We start from the raw sequence: 24146 nt of genomic DNA, 5'->3' as shown, positions 1-24146 counted from the left end.
TTCACTCTCTGAAATATCCTCATATTTTCTGCCTTCAATGAAATGAAACCAATAATGGTGCCTTCTTCCTGTTTTCTTTAGATCACAAAAGCTGGTGGGAAATGACCTCTGATGGACATTGGGTCCAACCCCCACTCAATGTGAGATTGCTGCACACACTGGGTCAGGATTGCTGTGACTTCATTGAGCAAACTGTTGAAAACCATGTCCAACCTGAACCTTCCAAGCAACAATTCCTGGCATTTCCCTGTGTTCCAGCAGCTTCCACTCAAGGACAGCTCAGCTCTGACATTTTTGTAGTTGAAGAACACATAATAACACCCTCTCAGCCTCCTCTTTACCAGATCAAACAAACACAGCTTCTTCAACCTCGCTTTGCCCATCGTGTCCTGCAGGGTCCTGATTATCTTGTCCTTTGCAGGGACCTTTCCAGCTCAAATTATGAAGCCCCAAACTGGGCACAATAGTTCAGGTGTGGGCCCAACAATGTCATACAGAAGGAAGGCACCTGCCCTTATCTGTGAAATATGGTACAACGCAGAACTGACAATGACCAGAAATTCCAGATTAGTTGGTATTTCCAAATCAAAGGCAATGAGTCACTCATTCTTTCTTCAGATCCAGTCTATATATGGTACAGTATCATGAAATATGATGACATACAGATTTGTAGTATTTTTTACTCAAAAGAGATGAGCTCAATGCTGACAGTACATTTTTTTTTCTGAAACCCTTGAAAACATGCAGGGAGGGAAGTGCAAAATCTTACAGATACTTTTGTGAAAAATAACCTATGATTCACTACAGCCTTCCAGTACCAAAAGCTAAAGATACTGTCATGCAATTCCATTATGAACTAAATAAAGCCTTTTGAAAACACTGCCCCCACAAAATGATTCTAAACAATGAAAGTCTAAATAGATTAAATAAATAAAAATAACAAAACCAAAAAGGGTAAACTGTTTAATGAAATAAGTGGAACAAGAGCTAGGTCTCAACTTTGAGAAAATCTCACAATCTGAAAGTTATTCAGGGATAAGATCTGTGGGCCCCTTTGTGGAGGAAAAAACACCAGAAGACAACCACTAAAACACCACAAAACCCTCCCAGTTTTCATTCCAATGCCCCATTAAATAATTTTGGAATTCTTCTCCTGAAGTGGATTATGCACAGCAAGGCCACTTTTGATTTCATTATCTTGCCCGTCTCTGTGCTAGTAGTAGTCCAAGAACTGTATTTAAAACACTGCTTTCTTGGTTACAATTTTGCTCTTTGTCACAGACAAAAGCATTTTGCAGACTGTTTCCACAGCCTGCTTCCAGAAGAACCAGTTTGGGTTCTGAAGAAAACCTCAATCTGTCCTTATCAGCGTATTCATTCAGCTTCCCATGGCCTGAATGCATACAAACCTGTGTATCAACCACACACATCACCCTAATAAATAAGGTATAGAGTATTAGAAGGCTGGAGAAGAACTGGTAACCACTTTGTGAGGACATTCCTAAAGAAATGAACTACAGGTAAGAGAACCTAATATATGTTGAATTAAATTCTGAAAAACAACTTCAATGCACTATAAGCACAAAACACTGCCCTTTAAATTGCTTTAAAAAACACTCAGCATGTTACAAGAAAGCAATCTAGATTTAAGAAAAGGCAGATAAATAATGTGTATTGGCTTCTAAGTAGTAAGGACTGATCACAATTCTGTTCCTGAGAAATGGTGCCTGTGTTAGAGAAGGTAACTAAAAATCAGACATGCAAGCTGTGCAGAGAAAAAAGACAAGAGAAAATGCATAGGATGTGAAGAGAGCAGCAGAGGAAATGGACAGCCAAACTAAGATGTGAGCTGTAACAAATTCAGAAATAAGGAATATGCTACTCACAGTTTTCTATACCAGAAGTTCTGAGTATAGCAACTAAGAGCTGTACTTGAAAATAAGTTTATTTACACTGATACATTTTTTTAGACCTCAATGAGTCTGCTACTACTGGCTTCTGAGAGCATCAAGTGCTCTTCCACATGGATTCTCTCAACTGAACAGCAAAAAAGAGACTCGTTATGTCTAAAAATATTCAACCTTCACATTTTCTTATTTTTGATTTTTTTGTATCTCTGTGATATGAGCGAACTGTAGTAGAATCTGTCAACATGTAAAATATCCAACATTAATCCAGCAGATCACGTGGACGCTTGAGCAGTGACAAGGTGTCAATATACTTCATTAATATGGCTGAATTACAACACTACAGAGATTGATGATACACAATATGCAAGACTATGAATACTAATACATAAATCCAATAGAATTTAGCCTAGATTAGATTTGCTAGCTGTCTGGCATTGTTACATTGCATTAATTTTCCCTGCTATTATCAAACCACTCCAGAGATGCAGCGAGACACAAAAATCACTTGAGATGTCTGTGTCTACACATGCTGTGAGTACTGAGCAGCCTTATGGAAAGAGCACCATACCTGATAAAAGTTTGTCTTATGAGCTAGTGGCTTCACCACCATATGCCACAAATGCCCACAATAACACCAACTGGTAACACATCAGCCTAGAGAAGCATTTCAGCTTGTTTTTGTTACCCTGATAAGGAGATACCATTATTGTAAGACACCAGTATGTATTTTTCTAAAAGAATTGCTTAGAAAACAGTCCCTTTAAAATCTATTCAGTGCCCTGCTGTCTCACAGGTTAAAGAAATCAAAACTAGTTTTAAAAGTTGTATCAAAACTAGTTTTAAATTATCTCCTTTTTAGCACAGTAATGCTATGCCTAAATTTTCTCCCTATGTAGAATTGCAACTATATTGGCCCACAGATTACATGTTGCTACAAACACCACAGGATCATCTAGGTTGGAAGGACCCTCTGGAGGTGACCTAGTCCAAACTCTTGCTCCAAGCAGGTCAAAATAGACCTGGCAGCTTGGAGCCTTGTGCAATTCACCTCTGAGCATCTCTGAGGATGTTCTCCACGAACTCTCTGTGCAATCAGGTGCAGATTTTTCTTTTCTTTGCCTCTAATTGGCATTTCTTCATGTTGCAATTTGTTCACATGGCCTTTTGTCATTTCACTGTGTGCTCAAATCAAGAGTTTGGCTCCATCTGCTATCTATCCTTTTATGAAGTAATTGGAGAGAGCACCAAATCTCATCTCAGCTTCTCTCATTAAGGTCTGACCAACTCAGTCCATCTCTGCTGGACTCCTGCCAGCACATCATTGCTTTTCTTGTACTGGAGAGACCAGGACTGCACGCAGTGCTCCGGGTGTGGCCCCACAAGGGATGAACAGAGGGAACAATCTCTTGCTTTGCCTGGCTGGCTGCACTTCTGCAACGCTCTGCTCTGCAGTTGGCTGCCTTTGCCACAGGAGTACACTGCTGACAAACAAAAATGAAGTTCTTACCCATGAACACATCATCCTACAGGGGTATTTATGTAAAAGCACTCAAGAACAAAGACGTTTTAGATTTAATCTGAAAGTGTGGAGGCATATTGGGACCTTTAGCTCTAAGCAATCTAGATATATATGAATTAATGGAAGGAAATGTCATCAGCTCCCTCACATGCAGAATGTCCTGTTCTCCCACTCCTGTGCCTCAAAGAAAGACTGGAGGTGGAGAGTTGTGCAAAAATAACTTTCAAGAGCAAATTGAACTTGCAGAGGTCAAAACTTCAAGGTAAAGAGTATCTCCAAGGGTTAATCTTATTACTTCATTACGACTGACACTTCAACACAGTTTACAAACACAGCTTCCTCACAGGTGTATATTTACTTTATATCAATACCACCATGGTGGCTGCCCACCAATGTGCTTAAGAAATGCCACATCAGAAATAAACAAACAAACTAGGAAAAAAAAATCTTTAAACCCCCCCTAGAACCTAGATAGAGCAGAGGTGTAAAAAACACCCAACTAAAAAACAAGCCAATGAAAAACAGAGGAAGAACAAAGAGTACAGAAGATGGGAAGAGTTTGAAAAATTCACATTCTTATGTTAAGGTAAGAACTTGTTCCACGCTCACTTACACATTTATGTGTCTTTGTGTCTTAATATTACAAATCTAAGGCATAACAATTCAAAACCTTTAAAAGAACCAACCTCAAAACAACAAAACCAAAGAAACCCAAACAACAATCCAAAACCACAAAACAAAACAAAGCACCACTAAACCCAGAAAATGTTTATGATCATACCTCAATGATCTGCTACCTTGAATTAAAATTACAATACAACAAAAGTGGAACTGGAAAAACCCCAGACTTCTTAATACAGTCCCAAGCCTATTCTTTAGACCCAGGCAGAAATTGCAAACCATCCACATTTATCCTTTTTTCAGTTAATCTATTTTTACTGTTGGCTTTTCTTTTCCTCCTGATGAGTCCCTTCTCTTTTACCTATGACTTTTCCCTTTCAGAAATTCTTCAAGGTCTCAAAAGGTTGAATTTTACTGTCATGGAGCCAGGAAGGTAATATTCCACCAAAGGCAGAAATGTGTCCTATCATCAGCAGTTCAAATGAGGCTTAGAAAAAAAAGAATTTGGACACTATTTATTTAAAAGGTATCAAATAATTTTAATAAACATTCAGTAGCTCAGAATGCAGTGGTTTTGGTATAACTTGCCAAAACCATGATGGAGCTAATTAGAAGCTGACTACTGTGGGAAATGTGGCTTATATTTTGTTACAGGGCTAGAAAAAAGAAACAACAATGGCATTATTACATGAAAATATCTGCTAAAATTTGAAGCAAGACCTGTGATTTACCTTGTAAATCAAGCTAGTCATTAAGGCTCAAGATACTGTTTGTTTTAAACATCAACAAAAGTCATTGATCCTTTTTTGCTGAAGTAGGGTTCACAAGGACTTTCATGGCATCAGTGGAACCCCCCAAAAACAGAACTGCACAAAAGAATATGATCTCCAAAAAAAATATACAGGACATGCAGAATTCAGCAAGTGTCACTCAGCTGCCAATGCTCTTCTCCATGTAGGGTAAAAGAAGAACTTTATGCACACACAAGTTGTGTATTCAACATAGATTGTTTTACTCTAAAGCAGGAAATGTTAGAGAGTTATAGCCTTGGGTTTGCACTGTAGCAGTTCTGCAGCATTGCCTGTAATCCTGACTACATAAAAATATATTTTTATATAATTTGCACTTTAATAGCAAGTCTTCACCCATTTATAGTAAACTACTTGCTAAATCTAGACTAGTATAACCAAAACTCATGTGTTCTTGCTTTCCTTCCTGTGTATGCTTTTTTGACTCAGAACTACTTTTTCTTTACAAAATTCATTCTTAAGACAAAAAAATCCAAACAGAAATAGAAATGGCTTAGACCTAACTATCTTTCTAGTATTTATGATCACCACTGAATATATGTAGAAACTACTAAAGATTAGAAATGCAAGCACTAAGCTAATTTTGAGATATACAACATTGCTTTAAAACTTCTAGAAAATATAAAACAGAAAGTACCATAAAGAGCGCAAACATAGGAAAGGCTGACAAATCAAAAAAACCTGTCTGCTGGGAGTTTGCTTAATTATTAATTCTTACCTTCTGTGCTTAATCCAGGACTTGAAGTGAATTTTGCTACATCGACGATCTTCACAGCGAACTGCTGCCCCGTCTCCCTGTTGATGCATCGCCGCACGACGCTGAAGGGACCCCTGCAACACAGAGACCAGCCATGAAAAACTATCCTCCTCCTCCTCACTGGGCCACAATTCCCCTGCTTCTCAACAGGGTTTTGATTTGTGCATTCAGGTGTAGTATTTACACAGAATATACATCTCGTCCTTGCTGCCCATTAAATGTAAAATTAACGGTTCCGACCATTGACTGGCGCAAAGAACATCACTGAGTTCTCTATTTTCCTATATTAAAGACATTTCTCTTGCCTTGCCCCTTCAGAAAGGCTATACTCTTAGAAACCTTATGTAATGTGCAACTGACATCATCACTATTAAATTTTAAGTGGACCTTATTTAGATGCAAAATCCAAATGGGGAGGTAGAGGTAAACAGAGGTGAGAAAGCCATTCCTTCTCTCAGTCCTAATCTGAAAGGATAATGGACAACAAGAAGAGTAACAGAATTGTGAGCAGTTTCAGTTTGTCTGTTTTACATAAACTAGATTTATTTCAAGTATGGCATCACTAGATACAAACAACCTCCATTACAATACTTTGAAATTCCACAAAAGCTCATGATTTTCTCTCATTTTTGACACTTAGAGAATCCCAGAAGTAAGAAATTAAAAGATGAAAATTAGTTCATACAAATGTCACTATTTCACTCAAATAAAAAGAGTAGTTATTTTTTGAAATTGAAGTTACATTTGCCAAAACATCAGTTAGAACAATGGCAACCTTTTAAAAACCACCAGCGCAAACGTGTATTTTTGGAAGCACCTTTTAGTAGGTGATTTAAGTTTCTGGTGCCTTAACTTCTAGTATGGAATCTTCTGTCCAATGTTAATAACAACCAATACAATCAGATAAACAGGGTATGTTGAGCTTTCAAACATGAAATATAAATGTTATGAAAGCAAAACAGGATTGTTTCAGGAGTGCACTAGCTGTAGCAAATCAATCCTTTTTACTGCTACTTATGTAATGACAGACATGTGAGTTCTAAAGAAATCCATTCTGAAGTCTTCTCAAAAAGATGTGAGGGAAAAATTGAGGATGGAAAGAGCCTTTGTTCAGAGTTTATTGAGTGATCATTCACCTGCTGAGTGAAATAAATGCTTTAATACAGCTTGAAAGAAAAATTCTTCCATTCAAACAACGAACTGGAAGTTAGCTGACACCTTCTTGAGCAATGGGATTGCAAAGCAACACCATTCTCAAAATAAAAGGCACCCTGAGGAGGCAGAAATGTCCCTCTGAGGGCACTTACAAACCTTAATAACTGGCTTTTGGTATTCCTTTACACACCAGATGATCTGAAGTGTGTAATCCATCACACTACCAAACCTGTACTCAGAAAACTAAACTCCAGGTTTTGTACTCTTTCAACGTACAACATACTTGCAATGATTTGTTGAAATAGGATTATTTCTGACAGAGAACATGAATTGCAGAAGTAGTCAATGAATGCCAGTCTAAATATAAGTAAGGAAGATATTTATTATCACAACTATGGACATGTGATGCACTCAGAACAAACTACTCAAGAAAATCCATGTTGGTTTTCCCTCTTCGTTCCTTGCTCCAAACACACAATGAAATCCCCCATACTGATGGCTATTTTCCCTTCTGAATCCACACCCCACTATTATTCAGTTTTTGGTCCTCTACCAAAAAGTACCACAGACATTTTAAAAAAGACTATCAATTAAACCTCCAATACATAGAAATCCACTTTCATCATTAAATGAAAAAGGTTCAACTGACTTCATTTGGCAATGGAAGGATACAGCTATTGACTAAGAATCCTCCCTCCATGTTTCAAAAAGTGATCTTCCATGAAAAAATTACACTTTATACAGATCACTGCCACCTTCTTATTCCAAGCTCCTGCTTCCTCTTTGAGCATTCAAAGTAAAATTGCTTTAAAACAGTATTAATACATTTAGGTTATGCTAATCCAAAAATATTTCAAAAGCTAAACCGCAGCTTTGGAATAATGCTGGCAACACCTCCTTTCACTCCCAATTGTCATAAATCACTAGAAACTAAACATATTTAATTCAAATGATGCTTTTTCTTTTCATTGCCATTGTTTCCCCCGCCCCCCAAAGCCTTTCTGGATACATGAAATAATGCTTTTAACATATTCTGACATAGAAGAGTAGATCACTGGAGTGCAGACACCTCACAAGACCATATCCTTACTTGCAGGCAGATCCCCAAATTCTGTAAATTCACCCAAACTCTACAAATATCAGAAATTCTCACTGTTGCCGGAGCTACATTTTTATCTCCTGGTTTTGCCAAGTCTGGGCAGCAGAGCTTGTCCAGCCACCACAGTGTGCGTATGTGATGTGCTTTGAGCAGGCAAAAAGAATTGGAGGAATCATTAATCAAAAAGGAGCCTATAAATGGCAGCTCTGAGAGGATCAGATCTGTGTGTAACCCACCTTTGTCTTGTATCACCATGCCCCGATTTCTCCTTCCATCATCTATTAACATTTTAAAATCCTGACTTGAATAATTTCCTTCCTGCATATTAAATCTGGGACAAAAAATTTAGAGCATTTTATTCAGTTCTGTAACAGAAAAGGTACAGAGATACCCCTACAGTCTCAAAATTTATGGCCATATTGAAACTACACTATGATTATGACAGAAGCTTCTCTACTTGGATTGAGGAACGTCAAAGACTTTTAACTAAATGAAATGTGCTGTAAAACACAGAATACAAAAACTGGGTTGGAACCAAATGATCCTTAAAGTCCCTTCCAAACCAATCCATTTATGATTCTATGAATTCAGTGGCACTCACAATTAACTCATTCTATTGAAACAATACAACCAAGTTCATACAGAAATAAAAATACTTTAAAACACAACCTGAAAAAAGACTTAGCTATTTACAAACCTCAAACTTCCAACATTTTCAAAACACTCTCTCTGATACTCAAGCTACACACAGCCTGAAAATAGTGTTAAGACACTATATTAGATGAAAGCATCCCATGACAATAGCATCACAACAAAAACTTGTATAGTCCAATTTTAGGTAATTTTAAATCACTCATGAGACATGCCCTGATCAATTAAACAGACACCATCACTTCCATGTGCCAAGTAACACAAAGGAACTTTTAAATAAATTATGGTTGCAGTTATTCCTCTCCAGCTGCAATGGCACACAGCAAGTTTACAAATGAAGTTCTAACAGCCCACGGTGATGCTGTATAACCTGAGTCAGGAAACAAGAATCCCTGTTTCCCAGCACAAGAACTTCAAGCCTTATTTAGAAGCTGAGTAACAAAAGTCTTTCAGCCCACCCTGAGTCTCAGCACTGAAACCACTCAGTGAGGAAAGGAACCACAACAATTCATCTCTCAGCTGAGATGAGGAGCTGCTCAACAGTTGTGCCTGCAGATGGGGAATGTGTATCACATCCTTGCTAAATGACAATTTCTAAAGCTCATTTTGCCAACCCTGCAGCTCAAATTTTACAGATCTGAAGTACAGAGGTGACACAGACTGGGGAAGGAACAACTGTAACCCCAGACACAGATCATCAAAGCTGCCAGAGATAGATAAGACTGCTTATTTATTAGGAGTAACTGAGTTAAGTTGTGTAAGACTTCATTTCCTAAGTCATACAAACTGTAATCCTATCATGTGCTTTATATTTAATTTCTCTCTGTGCTACCTTTAACAGACATAACCCAAGCTTGCAAAATCTTTCCCTGCAGACAGCTGGCACACCAGAGACTACAGCAGCTCCAATATGAGGATCCTTAAAACATGCAAGCAAGGAGTAAGGACAGATGATTCCTTCACTGATATTTTATCAAGGTTGGCAGCAGCACAATCCAACACCTGGAACACTTGGAGTCCCACCTACAGTGTGTGCCAAAATCCAAAATGTATCAACTTAAACTGAAGCTGGGATGCATGATGGGTTTGCTGTGTTATGCAGATGGAAATCCAAGAGTTACATTACTGAGGAGGTTAGTGAGTATATATAGGCCTGAAAATGTGGACTGAAATGCTAAAGAGGCTGTCTCATGTCTTTTCATTAGTCCAAAATTTCAAATTAGCAAAGTAGGCCTGATGTAACCTTAACCCTACTGAAACTATTTTCTGATGGTAACTTTACTGTCTAGCACAGAGCAGTTCATTTTCTATCAGCTAGACACAAACTTGAAGAAAATCAATTATTAATTACTCTCTCCTTCAGGAGTACATCACCTGAATAAGAATAAAACCTTAAAACTCTGATAACATCAAAGCCTTTTTTATCATCTCCTTCACTTTAAATTATTTTACTTTGTGTGTCATTGGGACTTCAAGGACAATGACCATAAACCAATATATTGCAAACTATCTTTTTATATGACAGTCTTGTCAGTTTATCTGTCTGTCTCCTTTCCTTCAATCCCTGGTGGTCTGCAAGAAGGAGAACTGGTAGTGGTTGGAATATTCCACAGCCCGTTGCCTTCCCATGTTCCCTCAATAAAATGAGCCCACCTGTGGGAATGGAATTCCTGTAAAGACATTTCCTGAACCCCTTTGCTTCAGAGCCTCAAAATTTGAGATTTTAGATCATATCAAACCATCACGAACTTGCTCAACATCTCTTCCAAGTAATTTTTTGAGGAACTTAATTTAAACAAGGCGTTTTGGCTCTCTAATTATTTTTCATTAAGTTAAGAAAAAGTAAGAAATATAAATTGAACATTTTGACAGAAAAAAAAAAAAAAGCAAATAATGAGCAATATCTCCTCCTTTTAAAATGATCTTCCATTTAGAAGTAAAAGGCCCAGGACTCCTTTTCCTTATTAACAAGATTTAATAGTTAAGAACTTGAAACATGCAACACAGGTCTTAAAGGCATCTTAATTGAACATTTTAGATCAAGTGTTTAGATCAAGATCAGTGTTTTCTAAAGTGCTTTGTCAGTTTGTTGCAATAAGATACCATAGCAATAGACACATAAAAAAAGACATTTATACCCAGATTATTTTTTCTTTTTTATTTAAAGGCTGTACATTTGCTTACCTAAGCAGCAAACACTGCTTTGTACTAACGTGGTTAATACTTTCAAAACAATTGTATTCAAATTGATGACAATTATTGGGAAGAAAACAATTTGCTACTACATTTAAAGAGACAAATCTTTTTCTCTCTTTACTCATCTACAAAATTTATAACATATATTTGTTCCTTAACTTTCCCTTTGCCTTCTATTGGACCTCTTTAGAAAATTAAGTATTCCCAGAATTAATTAAACCTCCAATTAGTCACTATCAGCTCATTTACATATGGCACTGCAGCTTAAAATAGTGATTGAACTTTTCTGTGAAATAGCACTTCAGATTAGAAGGCATCCACATTTAGAAAGCCATCACTGGCAATGCTGGGTTGACACTTTTTGTTTTATTCTCAAAGGAAAATTTAAAATAATGCATTAGGATGACTATGGCACAGAAGAACGTTTGGGTTGAAGATCTGATACTTTGGAAAATTAGATATCCCAGTACAAGCCACAAACTGAGTTCCCAGACAGCAATATTTCTATCACAGTCTATCTATTTCTACTTTTCAACTTCTCACATCTGAAACCAAGTTTAAAACTCGGCTTTGGGGTGAAACCTACAGAGAACAAAGCACAAGACAGCAGTTCACTGGATCTCACCCCAATATGAATACATATTCATAGGTACTTTCTAATATTATTCCAAGAGAAAAAAAAAAAGAATATATAACACCAAATCTTAACCATTGCTTTCCATCCACAAGAAACCCAGAGAAGGAGCAGCACTCAGTGCTTGTGAAAGGGAAATACTCCCCAAGAAAACCTTAGGGTATACTTGGAATTCATGCAGCAAACTGAAAAAATATTTACCTTCAATTTGAGAGATTTTCTGAAGTAGTTCAGAAATGTGTTTCCATGGTTTTGTCAGTATAAAAAGCAAAATACAGGCCAAAAGAGATTTCTTCTGCTGTCCTGTCTTTCATATCTCCAAGCTAAAAGGGGATAAACTATCCTTAAATGATCAGCCACCTCTACCAATAAAATGGTAAGTTTGTGGTCTGATTTTTTTTCTTATCAAGCAAAAAAATCACAACCATTTTATCAGTCACTCTATATATCTACTAAATCTCTTAGGCATCCATTATAAACAGATGCTGGTATGTAAAAATATATTTAATGTATCTATAGTTTGCAAACAACTCTTCTTTTACACTGACTGGCTGGGATATTGAAGGGATGGAAAAGGAAGAACATTGAGATAAGATGCTCACTAAATTTGCTATTCTATTACCATGAAATATTTCAGCACCAGGCCCCCGCAACATTCTTCATACACAAAGGATTCAGAAAGTATTTTTATGTTCACATATACTTCATTTTCTGAACTCCACAATTACATTGTTAACATTGACCTTACCCTTGTCAATTCTCCTATTTTATTCATAGAGTCACAAAAGGGTTTAAGCTGGAGGGTACTTCTGAAGTGATGCGCTTAATAAATTTTATCAGAACTTGCACTTGTTGCTATCAAAGATGATACATCCGTGGTTTGTTTTGTTTTTTTAAGAAAACAAACTATCTTCCTCTTCAAAAAGAAGCATTTGCAAATAATGATTTACCTCAACACACAGACAAGCAAAATCTGTTTTCAATAAATATCCTAGTAAGAGGTTTCATGGTCTTAAAAGAATTGCAGCTGTGGCAGGTCCAGAAATAGGAAATGCACTTTGTCAAGGCCTTTTGGAGAAAGGTCCAAGAGGAGCTGCTGGGTGTGGCACACCCAGTAGGTCACAGCACAGCATCTCCAGGTCCTGGTTGGCACTGGAGTGTGGGGACTGCCCCAAACACAAGCAACAGCTACAGACATAGGGCAGCCCTTCAAAAGCCTGTCCTCAGACCTTCCCTTCCTATTCTTCAACTCATTAAAGGTCATTTCCCAGCAAAGGGTCAAGACCTCAAATTCAAGTAGCTACTAAGTAGAACTTCTTAAGGAGTTCAGGCTCTTGGCTCCACAGATTCCTTTTTTACCTCATTTCTTCCTTGAGAGTATGTTTCCAATAATTCACTGCTAATTTACTAGTTTTTTTTCTGCAAGATTACACACTGGACACTCTTTTCACTTTCCTAGAACACACATGGGTCCAAAACTATGATTCCAGAGTTAATTTTCAAGGAAGTGATTGATTCCCATTACCAGATGGAGCAAAGAAGGAACAAAAATGATTTTTGGGCATGTATGTACTAAGCACACACAGGTAAATGATGAGGCATTTCCCTGAGGTATAAATAATTATCAGGATCTTATAAAATCGAACTTTCCAATAACTTTTTTTGACTAGTTTTTTTAACTCTTGATACAAAAGAAGAATCAAAAGTGGTTTATTAGGCGGAAATGAAATATTCTGTCCCCTCAGCAATAAAGAACTCAAGAAACTGATGACAAATATAACTTTCTCTCTGGTTCACCTTGAGGTAGATGAGAATCTATAGCTCACACAAAAAGTGATTTTGGGCCAGTGAAGACTGGTACTCAAAGCACAGATTCTAGTACTTGAACAGGAGAGGGGAGAAATAAGGAGAGCTTTGTCCACTGATATATTTCCACTGTGAGTGTTGGAATAAATGCATAGAATCAAAATACTCAGAATTTATTTTTACACTCAAACATCCTGTAACACTTCACAGAAAAACAACAAGATGCCAGCAGCTGAATCAAAAGCATCAGCTCAAGAGGGCTCAGAAAAACTGATGCTGTTCTAACAGACTCCTTTAATATATGACCAAGTGTTTTGCCTGTTTCTTTTCCTTCTGAAGAAAAAGAAGATCAGGAGGAAGTGAATGAAAACAGAGGAAAAAAAGTAAAACTACTTTAGGTATTAAATTATTCAACAGTGAGGAGAAAAGCAGCAAGAATGAACAAATGTGTCAGAAAAAGAACTTCAATTACAGGAACAAAAGGGAATATATTAAAAATAACAGCTTTGCCTACAAAAGAAGAGATGTTGTAGAGCACCTTCAGACTCAGCTCATCAGCTGGAGATGATGATCGCCATTTTTCTGTTTTTCCATTCAGAGAACTTTTTTATCCCATTCATGTGTAGCACAGCCTTCTTCCATCCCAGGCTGCGGCCTCACCAGCATTTCTTCAGCAGAGCACTGGCCAAACCAGCAGCCCCTCTGGCCACTGCATCGTCCCAGAACAGCCTGGGCATGGCTACACTCAACCAAATCAAAGGAGAAACTACAACTGCTCAAAATACCCCAGACAAAGCAATTTTCCCTTTTTTTACTGTGTTGTTTTTCAGTCAGGGCAGATGCTTGGTTTGGCTTGAAGCACAGCTGTGCAAAGAGCTGTGTCCAGACAGACCCAGGAAGGAACAGCTTGGACAGGAGGTCAAACAGAGGTCAAACAGAGCAGCACTGCTGCTGCTAAAGCTGAGCCTTGTCTCAGACCCCAATGATCCCACAAGGGTCCTACAGCCCCCTGGGGTACCTGCACCCCTCCTTCACACCTGCACTCGTGCAGTGGAGCAAAGGAACTGATCTGGCAGCCTTGGGTAAATCCACACACAGCTGCCTCCACTGTGTTATCAGTGCTGCAGCTACAACTGGCTTTGACGGCATGCAGCACACACAGCAAGATGAGTAATAAAAACAGGAATATGTCAGCCACCAGTGTTGTCAAAAACTCCTTCATGAAATTACACCCTCAGGTGATTGTAGATGCATTAAACCACTCCCTACACCATCTCTCCCCCTGCATTCTGGTTATATTTTAGACTTCCCCTTTATGACTTTTAAAGTCCACTTTAAATCTATCAGTCCTGCTAACAAAATTGAGCTTACATACTATTTCCTCTACTCTCCCTCACAGATCAATGCAAGCCTAACAAAACACTTTTTTTTAATGTCAGGGTCCCTCATTTCAGAATCTCTTCCTAGTGCCTGCTCCACTTCTAATTTTTCTTAACAACAGTAACCAGAACTGTGAGTAGAACTCCAGATGAGGTCTTAGCAAGAGTTTGCACAATGCTAACAATATTTCCTTCTCTGCTGGAAATACTGTGCTGGTACACAGTCCTGTGCTTGCCTTGCTGACACACAGATCACTGAGCCACCTACTATAGCTGAGTTCTTCTGCTGAGCTGTTGACACTCAAGCAGCCTCAGCCCACCCCACAGGCTGTTACTACTTTTTCCATTCTCAAGTGGTGAGTCCTCTTTTAGAAGTTCATAATTTCCACTACTAAAGTCCTTTCTGGATGGTGTCCAGGTCCTCCTCTGCATTGTCCTCAAATGTTGCTTTGCAAGAAGGATACTTAAACTGTAATAGCAGAGTTCAATTTAGCACTTTTTAATTTTAAAATAACCCGGCAGACATCTAATCCAAAACTGGCCAATGACAAACCTTCATTTTTACAGTATTTCTTCTCTGAATAAATAGTGTTAATTTCTTCTTTAATCCAATACAGACTACTTAGATTTATCATATTGCCATCCTTCTGTTTGTTTTAAAAAAGGCCAGCAACTCAAAGTACAAGAGGGAAGTCAGAGAGAAACACTGGAAGATCTGATCCACAGAAGTGTTTTTCTCATTGCTTGAAATACACCAGCACTAATTCAGCTGCCCAACACTACTGCCTTACAAAATCAGAAGCTTTCTACAGGTTCATTACAAAGGACAGAGGTACATCTAACTTGCAGAGGCCACTACAGAAGCAGAGAAGAAACTCAACATTTTTAATGGAAATAACCTCATTTAAATATTGCTATTATGCCTGTGGTAACATATGACAGTTCCTCAAAATTGTATTATATTGTATTGTATATTGTTGTATTATATGCAAAAAAATCAGCACTTTTTAAAGGGCCTCTCTGTTCCTGGTATTTGACTAAAAACAAAACTCCCATTCAATCTGCTAGCAATACACAGTAAAGTCAAAAACTTGAAAAACAGCAATGGTCAAACAAAATAATATTTTCATAACATGCACATAGAGCTATATACAATTCACTCTGATAGCCAGTTCAATCAAAATTGCTTTCTGTGTAGCACAGTATTAATTCTCAATTAAAAAACCAAAACCAAAACAAAACCAAACAAACAAACAAACAAACAAACAAACCCCAGCAAAAAACCCCAAAACAAAACAGCAAAAGCAAACCAAACCCAACAACTCAGTTCAGTCTGGCTGTCACTAACAATCCCAGGCTCAGGGATATTTCTATGAGAATATCAGTTCACAAGAGACCCTTTGGAAGTTATTGAGGCCAGCAAGAGAAACCAAGTTTCTAAGTGAGAAGTTCTTCATTGCAGCACTGATCAGTAAAGCCAAATTATCTGAAACATCTTGATCCAGACAGACTTTACTGTGCTTCTTACACAAGTGTGGCCTCTGAAATGCCAAACACATTCATGTGCTAGGAAAAGGAAAAGTATCCTTAAAAGAAAGTCTGGCCTGTGTGTTTCAAAACTATTAAATTTCATAAGTTGTCATCAAAATTGTGTATGAAGTGATGGAAAGCATAAATACTTGAGCTTTTCTTTTAAAAATGTTGGAAGACTTCCAGTATTTCAGAAATTGAATTTGCTACTCAAATCATCAGCCTTTAGGGTCATTCATAACATTTTAAATTATGGAAGGATTATGGGATTTATTAAGAACATTCAGCTGAATATTGGGAAAAAACTTTCTGGTTATGATATTTATAGAAGGTTGCTGAATTCTCTTTCCAGGAGAGAAATAAATGAATTGTGACCTCTTAAGGTCTGAAGTTTTCAGCAATGTACTGAAATGAAAAACCTGTCACAGAGGAGGAAATTTCAGTTTCTCTGTCTGGATCTGTTGGGTTTCTGAACAGCAGTTTCTTGTATTTTTACATATTTAATGCATATAAACTTCTGTTTGAAGACATAGTATTTTTTCTGGTTTGGGGTGGTTTTTTTGTAATTTTTAAGTATAGATTATAAATTTCTTTTAAGAATAGATTGTATTTCAACAGTCTAGGGATCTCTGTGAGAAAAATATTAGTCCATACACCATCTGTATTCAGTTCAGCCTTTTCCTGCATTGAAATAAGCTAATTTTTAGTAGTTCAGTTAGAGTTGGACTCGATGATCCCTATGGGTCCCTTCCAAATCAGAATATTCTGTGATTCTGGAAAATATCATCTCTCTTGCTAATTTCAAAAATTAAGCTAAAACTGTTATATGGTTCTACAATTCTTGGGAAAAGCTAATGCAGCTACTAGAAAAAACTTTGAAACTGAAAAGAACTATTTACCTAACTAAATATCTGGATGGTAACAAATACCCTCCCTAAGCATTTAAACATAAAATACCAGCTTTCTGTGAAACAACTGTTCATGAATTTTAAATTCACCTCTTCTCTCCATGTGTCTAAGTAAAGTTTAAGGTCTATCCTTAGCAAAATCTTGCCATCATGAAGACTCAGCCATAGAGAATCTGTCATAGTAACTGCAGGACAATTATTCCTGTGTGAACTATAACCACCTACATGACAATTATTAGTACACATGCAGTACAATGCATTACATGATCATTTCACAACTCCTTTATTAAAAAACCCACAATGCTTTCCAATGGCTAAACATTTAGCAGAACTGCTAAGTGAAACTAATTTAGTTTAAGTGAAGCCCTTATTTAAAAGCCACATAAAATATTTCTCTTTTTTTTTTTGTCCATTACAAAAAGGGAAAGCTGCCTGGACGAATTTCCCAGTGAGCTCTGAGCACAGCTGCACTGAAGTTTGTGCCAGAACCACTGTGAGGAAAGCACAGGGTGCCAGGAGAGGACAAGGGTTTTACTACAGCTTTTCAAAAAAGACCAAACAACAAATTACTCCTGGAAATACAAAAAGCAGGAATCAGAGCATTGACTCCATCAGTGCATGACCAAATAAAGTGCTCATGCTGAAACACCCCACACTCCTGCAAGTGATTATCTGACCTTTGGGCACTGACAAAAATAGGAAGCTGAATCCATGGTCCAGATCAGGAACAGCATCAGCATTTCACCAGGTTTCAGCTGCCCTTTATTTATGTTCAAGGATTAAACAGTGAAATGAGGCAGCCAAGCAACATCTTGGGTCCAAACTGGGCAGATCTCAGTTTGTTTCCTTATGTTCTCACACCAAAAAGCAAAAAGTCGAAGTATTCTTTCAGTCATGTCACTTCAGATTCAAATTAAACCAAAAGTGATTTCACCTGAAGTGATAAATGCTGTGGTTCCACAGAATCAAATTCCTTCCCTAAATTACTGTCTCAAAGCACCAAACCACCTGTGCACCAACGTTCTTAAAATAAAACAAAATTTAAAATATCCAGTGACACTGGCAGAAGTCCTAAAGAAGAATTAGGAGACTGATCAGTAAGAAACTTTCTGTTGCCTATGAGACATTCCCAAGCATTGCTCCTTTGGCTGCCACAAGCAGCTGGTACTGCTGTCACTGGAAAGGAGCCCAGCAGCAGAAATGCAGCCTCCAGCTTTGTTCCAGGCTATACACACATGAGATATTAGCACATCTCCACATCAACCTCCCTGGCAGTAAAAAGGCAAAAATAGAGAATTCAACTGCTCCTCTGGTTTGAATGATGGAGCATTCTTGAAGCTATGAAGAATCCCAAGTAATCAAAATATAGGGTTACAAATGTTAATAAAACCAGGATTTAGAATTGCCAATTGCTTTTGGACTAATAGTATATACCTACACTATGGAGCCTTACCATAGCAGCCTGCTGTTTTACACTAGAAATTGCATTGAAAATTCAAGCCTAACCATATTTTTAGATGAATTGAAGGCTACACAAAACAGAACCAGAAGTTAACTGCTAAGAAAGGCAACATTTAGGAAAAAGTGAATGAGGAGAAATGCGCTGGCAGTTGAAGACGGGGGAGAGGGAAATGGGACTAAGAAATCAAATTATCATACTATATTTTCTTTATTATGCTTCTCTAGTCAAAACAATTTGAAGAGGGAAAAAAAGAGAAAGACAAGTGCTATAGACTGCAGAGAATACACAGCATTGCTCAACCACAGAACACAACTCCCTGTTGGCATGCTTTTCAAATTACTACACAACACTGCTTGTAAAGATATAAAAATATAAATACCCAACACTCGGTACTTTATGTGATGCATGTGAAAGTGAAAACCAAAACCCAACCACAACCAACCTCCAAAACTTTTTAGAAAGCTTATGATGGTTGTTAGTCCCTTCAAACAGCCATCCAGCACTTTTTGAGCCAGTAACTGGGCAACTGTTAATGCAGGTGAAGTTGTCAGCAAGGCTTTATTTGGCTTTTAGGAGCACAAGATCAGCTCTGACAGCTAAGGTTTGTTAGGGAGGGACAGGTCCCACAAAACCAGGGCAAAGCAGCTGTGCCAACAGGATAATCACCTTGGAAAAGGAGCACTTTACACTTTTGTGCTTTTATGGCCTGGGGAGATTTAATTATCTTCCTGGTAGCTAATATGGGGCTATGTTTTGGGACTAAGAGGGGAAAAAAGGATCAAAGCATAATGTCTCATCCTCACTGCAAAGAATGTCCAAACTTATGTACAATTTTAACCTGCTCTACTTCAGTTTAAAACTGTTGCACACACTATTGTCACCACAGGCCTGTAAAAATCCTCTCTCCATCTTATAACCCTCTCTGAAGCACTGAAAGGTCACAATAAGGTCTCCCTGGTGTTTTTTCCAGGATGAACAACCTCAAGTCTCTTGGCAGCAGAGGTGACCCAGCCCTCTGGGTATCCTGGTGTCCCCTTGTCCATCAGCCCCACACCCTTCCCATGCTGCGGATCCAGAGCTGGAAGCAGCACTGCAGGTGAGCTCTCCCTGATAAACTCCTCCAAAAAGTTATGGCTTCATCACTGCAACCTCAGCAATGCCCTGAAGGTTGAAACTTTATTGGTTGAAAGCACTAAAGTAAGTTTCTAATTAAAATGAACACTGGCAACGTATTTAAAGCAGCAGTTCCTGCACACCATAAGGAATTCCTATACTAAATTCCGTGGTAAAACTGCTCTAATATTCAAAACTCATTCAATACAACAGGAATTTCAAAGAGACTGAAAGATTTAGCCTTTCCAAGCCAGATTTAGCCTTTCCAAGAGTTGAATGAGTACATTTTTTGTAATGTATATTGGCATAGATAAATGTGATGCATATATTCACACCCCAAACCTCCCCCCATATATGCACACATAATTAAAATGTGGTATAGCAAAGCAATTCAAATACATGTTCCTGTCAAATCTCTTGCAATCATTTTAAAATCTGCTTTTCTTCTCTGAAAATTAAGTGTATCTGAGACTGCATTACTGGGCTGTCATTAAGTAGCTCAGATCATTCTTCTATATTTTAATTTTGCTCAAGTTCCTATTCTTCAAAGACCAAGCATGCAAGATGCCAGACCAAGTTATTGCCTTCTGAACAAAAAAAAAAAAACCAAACAAAAAAGGCCGATACAACCATAATATGTTTTCAGTTTCATTTACTCTTGCATAAAATGCACATCTGAGGTATCAATTTCCCCTACCTTAGATATTTTAATTATTATAGCACACCAGCACAAAAATATCTCACACAACGGTTCAACAATGAAAAAAATCCCAGTAATTTAAGGGATATTAAATGTAATAGTGTTTGGAAGCCTTTATCAACAATGTAGCGCTGATCAGACAACAAACTGAGCCTTCCTGTAAAGAGCTGAGCAAAATTCAGCAGTCACAGACTTTAGCTGACTAAAAGACAGAGAAGTGCTCATGTCTGTGAAGCACATCAAGATTTAACTTCTCAGAACAGCAAAGACCCAATTCAGCAGGACTTTGATATCTCTTGTCAGCTGCTAAAAGCTCTTTCATTGGCATTCTGTGTTCTCTACTCTTTTCACCCATTAGCTAAACTCTGCACATCAGTGCAAACAGAAAAACGAGGACAGACTTTTATTGTTTCTTCAGGAAAGTTAAAGAAGTCAAATCCCAATGAAAGTGTAAACTCAGTGCATTGCTGAAATCCACCATTCTTCCTGACAATTACTGATGTGTAATTTGCAGAAATCACTATCTTTAGCACATGGAAAGCTCCACTACTGCAAACTGCAAGCTAAAGAGCAACACAAGGAGCCCATGCCTTGAAGTTTATTGAAGTTTATATTCATGATTTATAACAGAGTTTCTTTAGTCCAGCATAGAGTTAGATTTTTGGTTAGAATGCAGAGTTATGTCCCATCTCTGTTTGCCTATCAATCTTTCCCATCTATTGACAAAGGTTTAGCTTCAGATCACAATCTAACAACAGACAGTCCTACACAAATATTTTAATCAGTATTTTTGTGTTGTACATCAGATCTTTATCTGGGAACAACAGGCCCTGAATTTAAGTTAAAAGAAAATTACTCTACAGACAGCAGAAGTGAAACAGAAGGACACATTAGAATGCAGAGTATTTGCAACAGCTAAGTTACTTAAATCCACAGACATAATTTAGAACAACAACAAATTATCTGAGAACCACAAATTCTCATTTCCAAAGTTCTTAAAAAAAGTTAAAGGCTTTGAAAACTGGTTATGTCTCCACATTGATAAGCACAGATATTCACAAGAGCTCACTGCAGGTATACAATGGCATCTGGTATTCACATCCCCTCTCCCTGGCTAAACCCCTGGTATCAGCTACAGAAGGAAATTACAGAGGACATCTCTCCTTCACCTCTCAGCTCTTCAGGAGCTGTGACTGAAATGCAGAGCCACAGGACCTTGCCATCCACCAAAATGACATAAGAGAGCCCCTTCTCTACTTTTTAAAATTTTCCCTAAAAAACCCCAAAGATCTTAAAAGCCACATCACAGCCTGCCTAAATTAAAGTTTCCAACTGCTCTACTGAGAGCAGATAAGGCCAGTTTGGGAGAAGAAAAAAGCAGTTTATGAAGTTTTTCATGTGGAATTCAAGCAGTCCTGTGATACCAACAAAGGTACCTCTTTGCCTTCGTGTACACTAGTGAAGAAATACAGATATCACAAATTTACCAACAGAAAAAACAAATGGATGAGGCTCCTTCTCTCAGAGCATTTTAGTCTTCTGCTGTTTGCAAAAAGTTATGCTGGAAGTTATGAGAACAACTAGAGCTGTCAAAACAGCAACAGTGAGAACCTGCTCAGACTTCCTTCATATTAGAACTTTGTAGTAAGCTCTTAAAATTCTTCTTCTCTCCATTGTCATGAAGCTTAACATGACACTTCTCTGGGTGCCCCCTTGCAGCACTCAAAATGACCACATTTTCTTGAAATCTTTAGAGATAAGTTCCTTCAGTAGTTGACTAAGGATGCCTCACTAATGAAGGTACTTCCTATATGCAAGAGATACGGTTTCAGGATATGTTTTTTCTGTTGTATTTGTAACACAATTAAAAAGTTATCCTTAAAAGCTAAACACTAAAAAAACCCTAAATTAGTCACAGGTTATCCACTGCAGTTCCTGGAAGTGCATTGTTTTCCATTTTAAGCTGCCTCTGCCTTGCACAGAGCATCTTTCTTTGCACCTTAAGATCAGCATAGACCACACCAAACTGCCTGAATGTTACAGCTGTGGCTGAGTGACAAAGTTAAATGCTCAAAACAAAGCTAAAGGCACAAAAATTTTCCTACTGCATCTGAACAGAAGTCTTTCAAGGCTGGCTGCCTTCCTAGCAGCCTTCCTTCCCAGGAACACCCAGAGAGCAGGTTGAGCATTGGACAGACTGTAGGACCAGCTGTCCTTTGTACATTAAAATAACAAACAGAACACAAATTTACTAAAAAAAGAGAGTATAAACATTTTCATACATGCCTCAGAGTAATTTAAATGCAATTTAGGTACCGTTTTGGGTCAAAACCAAATACCACCAATAAAAAACTCTATTACTGAACATGCATTTCCAGCACAAGCAGAGAGCTTTCCACTCTTATGTACCTACTTTACACGCAAACAGATTATTTTGGCCAGACTTCAGTGACTCTTTTCTGTGCCCTGCTGCACCTCTGGGCATTTTACAAGAGCTGAAAAGTTGGGGAAATGCCAAAAGTGACTCCAGCTGCCACCTGGACTATGGCTGGGTGGGTGCTTTAGGAAGAACTATCATACAGGTAATAAGGAAATCCTGTCCTTCCACTTCTGCCAGGTTCCTCCTGGGCAAAGGTGTGGCCACAGGGGTGAGACAGGTAAGAAATGGATCCAGCGAAAAACAAACCATCACAAAGAACTGGGCTTTTATGGGCTGGTTTTCAGTTCTCTTCTGGCCCCTGGAAGGGATCACCTCCTTCAGAAACAGATGTTACTGCAATCAGCTTGGAACAAGGAAAGGAGAGTGTAACTTGAGCGCTTGCCAGTGTTAAAGGACAAGAGATTGTTAGCAGAATCAGACAGGTCTCAAAGATATTTCAAAAATTTTATTTACAAAACAGGTTTGGCTTCTCTTTTATACTGATACTCTTCTATTTTACACTAATTCAAATTACACCAAGATTATTCCAGCCAGAAACTTAATTATGTAAAAAAGCTAAGATCTCACTCATGTGAAAGCAAAATGCACATCCCATGACTTTTCTCTTAAAAGCTAATTCACTTATGCCTAAAGTTTAGATTCAAAGAGTAAACCTATCATTCAAAACCACATCGAAATGAGGTGAGAATCACAGGATACAAAATGCTGAAACAAAACCTTTTTGCTCTTCCTACAGCTATTAAAAATCCTGAAATTTTAATGATATAGTATACAAACAGATGGCCACTAAAGGCAGCTCTCCAAAACATGTATTTCACTATCAATTAGATAACCTACACTTCACTTCTGTAATTATGCAAGTTCAGAAGTTATTTTAGGCATAACATCTACCTGAAAAAATCTCCCAAGTCACAAGCCAAATAGAAAATAATTTTAAATGAGCATTATTTGGCAGACTTTCCAATATGTACATATAAACAAATTCCTAAATTATGTGCACAACCCCCTTCTTTTAGAACAGAACCAACTATTTAAAGCAATCCAGTGCTACTTCCCACAGACTTTAGACCATCTGCATTTTCCACATTTGCTTCCATATTTGTTTTTTAACTGTAAAGTTCATTTCTCAGGTGGGAAGTGACCTCTGGAGGTCATTTGGTCCAAGCCCCTGCTCCAGCAGGGCCTCCTAGAGCCATGGTCCTCCCCAGGATGATGTCCAGGTGACTTCTGAGTACATCCAACAATCAAGAATCTCCCTTGGCAGGATGTGCCAGGGCTTGGGAACCCTCACAGTTGAAAAGCGTTTCCTGGTGCTCAAGTTTGTGCCACCACCTCTGGTTCTGTCCTCTCTGAATCCTCTGTTCAGATATTTGTACATCAGTGAGATCCTTCCTGAGCCTCCCCTTCTCCAGGCTCAACAGGCCCAGCTCTCCAGCGATGTTCTAATATTCCCACAA

General features: G+C 38.1%; 1 protein-coding gene across 9 annotated transcripts in view; it reads right to left on the bottom strand.

The window, feature by feature from the left end:
- The window catches only part of CASK (calcium/calmodulin dependent serine protein kinase), a 185738-nt gene that overhangs the window by 130880 nt on the left and 30712 nt on the right, over positions 1–24146 (bottom strand). For all 9 annotated transcript variants that reach the window (XM_030971396.1, XM_030971405.1, XM_030971427.1 and 6 more), the window contains exon 2: positions 5578–5690. In XM_030971396.1, the coding sequence (XP_030827256.1) occupies positions 5578–5690 (113 nt within the window). The remainder of the gene's footprint in view (positions 1–5577; positions 5691–24146) is intronic.

This window comes from Camarhynchus parvulus, chromosome 1 (assembly GCF_901933205.1).
Source record: "Camarhynchus parvulus chromosome 1, STF_HiC, whole genome shotgun sequence".
NCBI lineage: Eukaryota > Metazoa > Chordata > Aves > Passeriformes > Thraupidae > Camarhynchus > Camarhynchus parvulus.
This window is presented reverse-complemented; position numbering and strand designations above follow the sequence as displayed.